The 10288-nt window shown below is 35.8% G+C and overlaps 1 protein-coding gene across 1 annotated transcript in view; it reads right to left on the bottom strand.

The window, feature by feature from the left end:
• Nucleotides 1–4294: 4294 nt before the first annotated feature.
• Nucleotides 4295–10288, bottom strand: part of LOC101735993 (uncharacterized) — an 82917-nt gene continuing 76923 nt past the window's right edge. Inside the window, exon 6 of the mRNA XM_021346204.3 lies at nt 4295–8845. Coding sequence (XP_021201879.1) covers nt 8679–8845 — 167 coding nt within the window. The 3' untranslated portion in view covers nt 4295–8678. The remainder of the gene's footprint in view (nt 8846–10288) is intronic.

The following is a 10288-nucleotide window of genomic DNA, read 5'->3' as shown; positions in this document are numbered from 1 at the left end:
CGTAATGAAAATTCCTCAGCGCGATTTGCTGTAGAAGTTAATAGTTAGAAATTGTCCCACCTCCCACCAAGCTCCCTTCCATTTCTTTCTCTATCCTTTCTCTACTCTCTTTCGATACTACCCGTGCGGATTCAAAAGAGCTCTACCACCAGTTATTACGCAAAGTAAAGCTTTTGCATGTTTGATTTTTATTATTCTTATCCCGCAGGCCACGACAATTTGACGACATAGTTCAATATGTATTACGGCATTTACCTCTATAGCTTTTGAAAACCATTTAATACCGCATATTCATTTCAACAGGTGGTAGCACCTCTTGTGAGTCCGCACGGTTAGGTACCACCACCCTGCCTATTTCTGCAGTAAGCCAGTAATGCGTTTCGGTTTGAAGGGTAGGGCAGCCGTTGTAACTATACTGAGACCTTAGAACTTATATCTCGTTGTAAATATCTATGGGCTTCAGTAAAAAAAAATTTGACTATTGACAAGTAATTCAAATTAGATATTGAATAGAGCTACTAACAACTCAAGAAGGAGTCACCGCGTCTTTCTATTCTATTGTGATGCATAAAGTTGAATAAATTCTTGGGGGTAAGCTTTGCGTAGTGACGTGCGATGTGCCCCGCGGGAACCAACTATGCGACGGGAAGGAAGTCGCTCCCGATGACTCGGAAAAGATTATATGCCTTTATAGAAGAGACACACTTTTCTATTCTTATTAGGTTTGGTACTTACATCGTTTTTACTCGTAGTGTCTGACTATGCGGTAACACGCTGTTTAGACGTTCTTTTACCGGTGATGGGACCTCTTGTGAGTCCGCACGGGTAGGTACCACCACCCTGTCTATTTCTGCCGTGAAGCAGTTATGCGTTTCGGTTTGAAGGGTGGGGCAGCCGTTGTAACTATACTGAGAACTAACTAACTATACTGACCTTAGAACTTATATCTCAAAGTGGGTGGCGGCATTTATGTTGTAGATGTCTATGGGCTCCGGTAACCACTTAATAGCAGGTGGGCCGTGAGCTTGTCCACCCACCAAAGAAAAGAAAAAATTACGAATTTATTATGTTTTTTAAATTAAACACGTCTCTATTTGCTGATACAAATTTCGCTGAAGAAGTACCTACCTAGCAGGAGACTCACATTTAATTACACTCTCGCTAGCCTGCTAGAACAGCTTACTCAAAGAAATAAGCATATCGTTATGTTTTTCTATCTATATAACTAAATAAATATATGGATAAACTAATTAACAGCTAGCTTTTGTTTGAAGATTATCAAAGTCATACGATATCATCAAATCCATCACCAGACAATTCGAACAAAGTGGCATAATATGTAAATTATAAGCATCACGCATGATTGCTTTACCGTTGAAATTACCAGAGTAATGGTACCCAATCGCGTTTTATCAACCAATAGTAAAATAAGTGGATATTTAGGAGTCATCAATTTAATTCCAATTATTTACTATGGTGCTATATACAGTGCTAATGGACCCTCAGTTTTAATACTATTAGTGCTAAATACATATAAAACAAACAACAATACACGCCTGACACCCATTTGAGAGAGAGAGAAAGAGACAGAATGCTTTATTGTATACAAATTTTAAATAAATTCAAAAAATTAATACAACATTTGCCGATATTTTGACATAGATCTTCTCTATATTTGGATAAAGCCGAACTAATGCCGAAAACATATAGAGTTACCACACCCATGGAAAGAGGTGGGGTGGTGCTATACAATACAGCAAAAGTTTTAGGTTATTTCCGGCTATGGAATGAGCTCCCCTCCACGGTGTTTCCCGAGCGCTGTGACATGCCCTTCTTCAACGGAGGCTTATGGAGGGTAATAAGCGGTAGGCAGCGGCTTGGCTCTGCCCCTGGCTGAAGTCCATGGGCGACGGTAACCACTCACAATCAGGTGGGCCGTATACTCGTCTGCCTAGAAGGGTAATAAAAAAAATATACTTATTACATAACAAAAAATTGAGTTCTTCTACCTTACTATGGCATTTTAACTTATAATTGTTAATGCGATTTATACCAAAACAGTTATTTATAAGTTCAAAATACCCAGTCTATATCATCATCTATGACGGCCGACAGACGCGAACGCTGTTTGTTCATTAGAGGGTTTTAATTTGATTTTTTTTATTTCTAGCGCATTCTAATTGCGGTCTGCTCGTGATAATTTTCTACTGATTTGCGTCAACAATAATAGCGCTGTATAATAAGGTTGAGGAAAAAATCTTTTCGCATTATAGTATGTATGAACTTGTAATAAAATCTCTTTGGCTATACTATTTGTATCTGGCTGGTTTTGGTATCATTAGAAGTTTAAATTTTAAAGAAGATAATTCCAAATTCAAATTAGGAAAATGTGTGATTTTTATTTATTTTTCGTACTGTCAAGATGACAAGTACTGTCAAGTGAATCTAATGAAGAAATTCGATACATTTTAAAATTTAAATATAAAAAAAGGTAAAAATGCAGCACAAGCCACGAAAAGAAATTTGCGATGTTTATGGACCTAGTGCAGTGTCTGTGAGAGTAGCACAAATTTGGTTTAAGCGTTTTCAATCCGCAAGTTTTGATGTCAAAGATGCACGTCGCTCTGATCGCCCTATTACGGATAAAATGGATGCCATTTTTTTAAAAATGGAGCAAGATCGGCATATCAGCAGTTACGACATAGCTGAAAAACTGGGAATTGAGCACACAACAGTTTTGGCGTATTTGAAAAAAAAACTGGGTACACAAAAAAGCTCCATATTTGGGTACCTCACGAGCTCACTGAAAGAAACCTAATGAACCGTATACTCATTTGTGATCCTTTATTACGACGTAATGAAACTGAACCATTTTTGAAGAAGCTGATAACTGGTGATGAAAAGTAGATCACGTACGACAAGAACGTGCGAAAAAGGTCGTGGTCAAAGGCCGGTCAGGCTTCACAGACTGTGGCGAAACCCGGGTTAACTTGCAACAAGGTGATGCTGTGTGTGTGGTGGGATTGGAAGGGCATTATTCGTTATGAGCTGTTACCACCAGGCAAGACCATCGATCCTGAACTTTACTACGAGCAACAGATGATGTTAAAGCAAGAAGTTGAGAGAAAGCGGCCGGAATTAATCAACAGAAGAGTTATAGTTTTTCATCATGATAACGCTAGACCTCACATATCTTTAGCCACTCAGCAAAAAATAAAAGAGTTTGGCTGGGAGGTGTTAATGCATCCGCTGTATATTCCTGACCTTGCATTTTCAGATTTGCACCTGTTTCGGTCTCTTTAGAATTATTTAGGCAGTGTCAGGTTAACATCACGAGAGGACTGCCAAAACCAATAGTCGCGGTATTTTGATCAAAAGCCCCAAAATTTCTATAGCAATGGGATCATGTCCCAACCTACAAGATGGCAAAAAGTTATCGAAGAAAATGTTACCTACATACTTTAGTTAAATGTAAATAAACTGTATTAAAAAATGTTGTGAATTTTCTTAAAAAATGCGATGGAACTTTTCCCCCAACCTATTACATAATGTTATTATATAATAATAGTGCTTTAGTTTCCATGGAACGAAGCTCATTACGGCTCAAAGGGTATGCTAACCACTGTTTTAGTGGGATTGAGTTGTTAACCCCATGCTTTCGACCTTCATCCATTTTACACTTGAACCAAGTGCAATTCAATCAATTCGGAGACTCGCCCCAGAGAGTTCTTCACTTCAGATACAAGTTTTGATCGTCTCTCTTGTACCACGCTCCGAGAGAGACCCTGATGGCCGACATATCGCACACCCCCCATGCTGTCATCCGCATAGCAATGCATGCTATTAATAGATAGCATGTCATTGATATACAGGATGAAAAACGTGAGGGAGAACATCGAATCTTGTGGAACACCAGCGTTAATGGTCATAGTATCAGAGCAGTCACCGTCTAGAAAAACCGTGATGCTCCGCCCATCCAAAAAGCTAGCGATCTAGTTGCAGCGTCCCTCGGGGATTTCGTAAGATGGTAGCTTCGGCAGAAGTGCCCTATGCCAAACCCTGTCGAAAACGTGCGCCCTCAGGGGCGCACGTTTTCAAAACCACTGGGGGATGCCGTCTAGCCCATTCACGTATTCACGTTGTGAACGTAATTATTTCTTTAGAGTAGTCGCGGATCAATATGATCATCGACGTTCGTCAGGAAATAACGTAAAAAGAATTGAATTCATTAGTTATGCTTATACACTTGTGAAAACCCTTGTGAATGTTTCTGGGCGAAATAAAACAAATGCCATAAAAACAATCATCTTTATTTAGGTGTAAGACGCTGATAAATTCTTTGGAAAAATCATATTTCTTAATAATAACTATATTATTAGAGGAGACAAAATTAAATTAAAAAAAAAACACCTGTGGCACTCGGGGACTGCCGCGGTAAAGCTATTGCATAGCATTTTTTATCCACTTATGCAATTATGATTAGACAATAATAGTTTAATATTAAAACGATAATAAAATATGACCACGTTATATTTATAAGCATTAACAAAAGCAAAATATTAACTGTCCCCTTGACACTCATAAGCTAGACCGCGTGAGAGAGAGACGTGCAGTCTTTTCATGATTCGCATGCAGAACGACGTCACGCCACGCCCTTATTCACAAACAATACACAACACGCAGGTAGGCAGCGGCTTGGCTCTGCCCCTGGCATTGCTGAAGTCCATGGCCGACGGTAACCACTTACCATCAGGTGGGCCGTATGCTCGTCTGCATACAAGGGCAATAAAAAAAAAAACATTGTGTTGAAAGAGATAGTGTAAATAAATAATCAATAACTTTTTTTACATAAATTGAAACACACTACAGATATTCGTAATTCTTACTTCATGTAAAGTGCTAAAATAACAAAGTAAATGTGTAAATAGTATTTAAAAAAATCCCAAGATGTACGATATATCCTTAAGTGTATTTACCTGTCTTAATATTTTAACACTGGTTACAAATTGTAGATCAGCTTCTATCTAATAAAAAAATTCAAAGACACACGGATACCTAATTAAAGACGCATTGTTTAGAAATGTATGAGACGTGTGAGCATTTACTATGTGAAATGATTTATTAATATTTTCCTTAGAATCAAATACACTCCCAATAAAGTAAGATTGAGCCTTAGATTAGATAGGTACGAAAGATTTTGATATTTAAAGTTATTTTTGCTCGAGCTTATAGTAACATATTTTTCTTAATTTTTGTGCTTAAAAAATATTGGGTAAAAATTGACATGTTTGAAACTGACCTGTGGTAATACCAAAACGGTAGCCCATTCGATTTAAGAGGTAGGACAGTCGTTTACAATACAATTGAGACTTCAACCTCATGTTGAACATGATGTCGATAGAGATGATGATGTCTATAGACATGATGTCTATAGACTTCATGACTTGAACGCTAAATTTGCAGCAAAAAATGTTCATAAAAATCTTTGTATTTTGTACTATGAAAATTCACTCTAAATATTCGTTCAACTGTAATTACAACAAACTTTGATTTATTTACAAAAACATTTCGATCATCTTATTAATATTTCAATAAAATACGTCTTATAATATTTTAAGCTAATGAACGGAATGTAATCTTTAAATAGAATTCGACGTTATCGCGCCTTCAAACATAATATATCATAAATAATATAACATAGATCATAATATAAATATCATAAATAAAGTTATGTTTCATTATTTCGAATTTGCATTGTGATTAATATTTGCTTAAAGCATCTTTCAAGACAATATAAAGGCTACAAAACTGCTGTACAACAACCTAAATCGCATTAAAAACATTTACAAGATGAACTTCCTACAAATTATATACATCATTTGTATATATCAGTCTCCGGAGTATATTATGTAGTCGTTCGGTGGAATATATTTGCAACCAACAAGAGATTCTATACATAATAAAACATTATTACATTGGTGCTAATGCCCATATTGCCAGACAATTGTTCTCCAGCTAAATCTATTGCAGATTGAATGCTAATTTGTTGCTATATACCTTACATATTTTATCCAATTTTGTTGAAACTTGTATGGCGTCACACCAAATCTTAATAAAAGTATGAGTATTATTCAAATATTATTTCGCTAAATGGAACCAAATAACAATAAATTTAAAGAATTCATATTATGTAAGTATACAATACTTAAAATTTTATTTTACGAAATCATTCGTTGTCTATATTTTATTTGTTTATTTATTTACATTATTACTTTATCTATAGTTAAATCTAGATGGTTTTTTACTAAAGAATATTAGTACATACTGTAAGTAAATAAAGCATTGTTTTTTTTGTATTAGTTTCCTGGAATGACTTCTAGATGTCGCTATGTCCGCAAAACACATAAAGTATCAATTTTACTAATTCTTTTTGGACATTCAGAAGTGATGCTTCTGATGGCGGGGTAGGAGATTAATGTTAAGCATGTTCATGGATTAAATAAAATTATTTAGGCACGGGGTATTTCAATCGTTTCTGAAATACAATAATGTAGGCAGACAGCTCGTAAATACTATTGCACCATAGTATAGAGAGTATGTGTGATAGTATTTTACTACTGTATTCCAATGGCAGTAAAATAAAATACTTTAAATCATACAATGTTAATAGTTAATAGTAGATGAAGTAGTCTAATTGTTTCATGTATATTATGTATAAAATTATTTCCTTATACTATAAGTTAGGTTGATTCTCGCCATCGTGTTGTTTTATCCAGTAGTGGTAAGGATCTTTATGTACACACTCAGCACATTTGTCTTGCTTGGTCGGGCTCACAAGGCTTATATTAAAAGTCAGATTTTTAAAGTGAAACTTTTGTTACATCGTCTCAAACTTTTTCGTCTGTGTGTTGCATGTCGCGTGACGGTCGGCCGCGGAGTAGGGATACAGTGAAATGCGCTCGTCAGAGCAGCCGAGGCCAATATGGCGGCGCCTATAGTTCGCAGCAGCTGACCGTGTAGTGTATAGACTATTACTCATATGTGCCAGTGCTTCACGTTATTTTGTTTGTTTTTATCAGTGTTTAATGTAAATGTTGTTTGTCAGAATTAAATGTATTTAATGTGAAAAAAAGTATCACTTTAACCGTGGTTTCATAAAACCACACAATCCTTTTTTTTAACTTGTTGTTTACTTATTGTGTATCTTTTTAGCTTGTAATGTGTATTGTGTGCCTAATAAATAAATAAAAATGTGTAGTAACAGCCTTAAATGAATAGAGCAAAAAGTTCTGGTTTTATGCTTAATTTAACCATTTTAGATTCGGTAATAGTCGTGTTAAAACTTATGTACGTGTAGCGTCTTAATAAAATAGACATCAGAAACATGAATCGAAAAGATTTTCAAGTTACTTTTGCATAATAATAATTTATATCCGAACTGTTTTTGTAGGGTGCGGTGCGAGTTTGTTAGTTAAAGATAATGTTACTTAAAAATGTTTATTGTTAAAATATAGAGAAAATGAATTAAATGTTAATGTTATGTGTTCGGTAATATATCACCGAACAGTTTTTTTTTCTTTTCTTTATTGCTTAGATGGGTGAACGAGCTCACAGCCCACCTGGTGTTAAGTGGTTACTGGAGCCCATAGACATCTACAATGTAAATGCGCCACCCATCTTGAGATATAAGTTCTAAGTTCTCAGTATAGTTACAACGGCTGTCCCATCCTTCACGGCAGAAAATAGGCAGGGTGGTGGTACCTACCCACGCGGGCTCACAAGAGGTCCTACCATGAGTAAGTAACAAAAACTTTCGGAGAGTCGGTCTACAAAGGTCTGGTCTTAAGGAAGATCTTCCTATCGTCATTTTTCAATACGAGCCAGTCCTCATGCCAAATCTTTGCAAAAATCTCGTTCAATCGGACTCATGTGTGGTTGGTTCATCTTGGGTCCATGACCTAAAAAAAGTCTTAGCTATTCACAGTGCATCGGAAACAATACGATTGCTTAATTTAAAACACTGTAGTACATTTGACGTTCTGATAATGAAATGATGAGTTTTAGTAGCATATTAATTAATTACGAACCAAACCAATAAGTATCATTTACGTAATGTTATCATTAGCGGCATCTCTTTCCCACGCGCCGCAATGGAATGAAAATTATTATCGTAGACAAGCCGCCGATTTCAATTCAAAGTTTTTCTTATAAGAAAATTACAAATATTAAAATTGTGATCCTTAAATACATTTATAAACTTAACTATTAGAATTCGTGCTTATTCTTAATAAACTTATGTGTTTACATGTACAATCACAATGTCACAAAATTGTCTTCTTTGGATTAAGATGTTCTTTACGCTGACAAACATGAGCACTTATGAACACGCTATAATTTACTCGCATTATTACCGTAAGGCAAACAAGGTCATGTTTATCTATTGTTAAAAATTTGCCAGAGCCTATGGATACGTGGAGTCACTATTATCTCGCAAGCGTAGACTGACACTGTCTTAAAGGATATTTCTCTGATTGAATTGGAGTACAATTAAGATTTTGAACTTGTCCACTTTTTTAAAGCGTGTTTTCTCATTTTATATATCTGTAAAATTTTACTGCCAGACCTTAATCCAATCTAACAGCGAATCATTAAATTAAAATATAGTCTATCTAACAAAATCAGGCCCCGATCATTGATCTAATTGTGTCTTCGTACTTCTGCTCGTCGTAAGAAGGCAGGTCTTCGTATTCGAAGTAGTCCTGGGACATCACCATCATCGGCAGCAAGAGCAGGAACATTAAGAAAATCCAGCTGGGAAACGCTTTGGAACTCCTGTTCAGGGTTACTGGAAGAAGAGAGAACAGCGTTTTAAAAATATAATTTTGGTGACAAACTAAAGCATAAGTAATTGCGAATGGATTTTTTATTTATTGTCTATATATGGGTAAATGAACTCATGGTCTGACTGGTATAGTGATTACTGGAGCTTATAGCTCACAACGTGAACACCTCTACCCACTTTGAGATATGAGGTCGAAGACTCAACAATGTTGTGATATTACTGGCCCGACCAAACGTAAAAGCATGACTGCTTTACGGTAAAAATAGACAGAATGTTAGTGGGACATCTACTGTACAATTGAGGTAACCTCATATCCCAAGGCAGGTGACAACAGTCATGTCGCAATGACGGACCGCCGCAAAGATCCTATATCTATACATATAAATAAAATTGGAGTATTGAAATAACCGCTTTTTACTACATGCATATGAATATATATACGGTACATACACCAAACTAACATTTTTTACAATTTTTGTCTGTCTGTCTGTCTGTTTGTTCCGGCTAATCTCTGGAACGGCTGGACCGATTTTGATGAGACTTTCACTAATAGGTAGCTGATGATATAAGGAGTAACTTAAGCTACTTTTTTAGACTAGCTTCGCCCCGTGGTCTCACCCGCAGGTATTGTCGTACCGCGCGCAACATGGCGGGCTTCACCTATCAATAACAAAATTTAATGTTTCCGAAGCGAAGCGAGGGCGGGTCGTTAGTCTCCAATAAATGTATCCACGACCAAAAATCGTGCAGTGATCGATTTAAAAAAAAAGAGATTTCATAAAGCAATTACTCGGTTAAACAGCAAACACGTCACTAGGGGACATTTCCCGTGTTTCACTGAGGGTTGGACGGGAAGCTAATGTTTTTCTAATTGCTCACGAACTTGGTAAACACGGCAGGATACGGTTAAATTAATTAATGGAGACCAAATGTTTGTTTGTTTACCTTTTTAGGGTATGTTTTTGACGGTAAATAAGCTAAATAGAGAAGATTTATTGACAATTTGCTTCGATCTTTTTTTTATTGCACCCAAAAATTACTCCCCCCCTTTTTAAAGTCGGGACTTTCAGGATGATCATTGTAATAATCGTATATTTCTTTAGAAATTTTTTGAGACCTGGCGTTTTGTCTTTTGGCCATGAAAACTTCATGTTGAGATTGGTAGCGATATTCTCTTTACATCTGGTTGGGTAACAGAGTAACATTTAATGGGAAATTACTTAGATATACATAGATAGTTATCATAATTATCATAAAGCAAAACGTGTGGGAGCTACAAAAGTTAAGATCATTGAAAATGACAATGATGTACTGTTTTATATTTCTTATATTTTACAAATTTTATTTTCAAAATCATTCCTCTTCGTGGTGTACACTAAATCGAAAAATAAAAACAAAACTACAATAAATCTTACTATCAAAGGCTTAATAATTTAGTAAAATTTA

This window comes from Bombyx mori, chromosome 6 (genome assembly GCF_030269925.1).
Source record: "Bombyx mori chromosome 6, ASM3026992v2".
In the NCBI taxonomy this organism is placed as follows: domain Eukaryota; kingdom Metazoa; phylum Arthropoda; class Insecta; order Lepidoptera; family Bombycidae; genus Bombyx; species Bombyx mori.
This window is presented reverse-complemented; position numbering and strand designations above follow the sequence as displayed.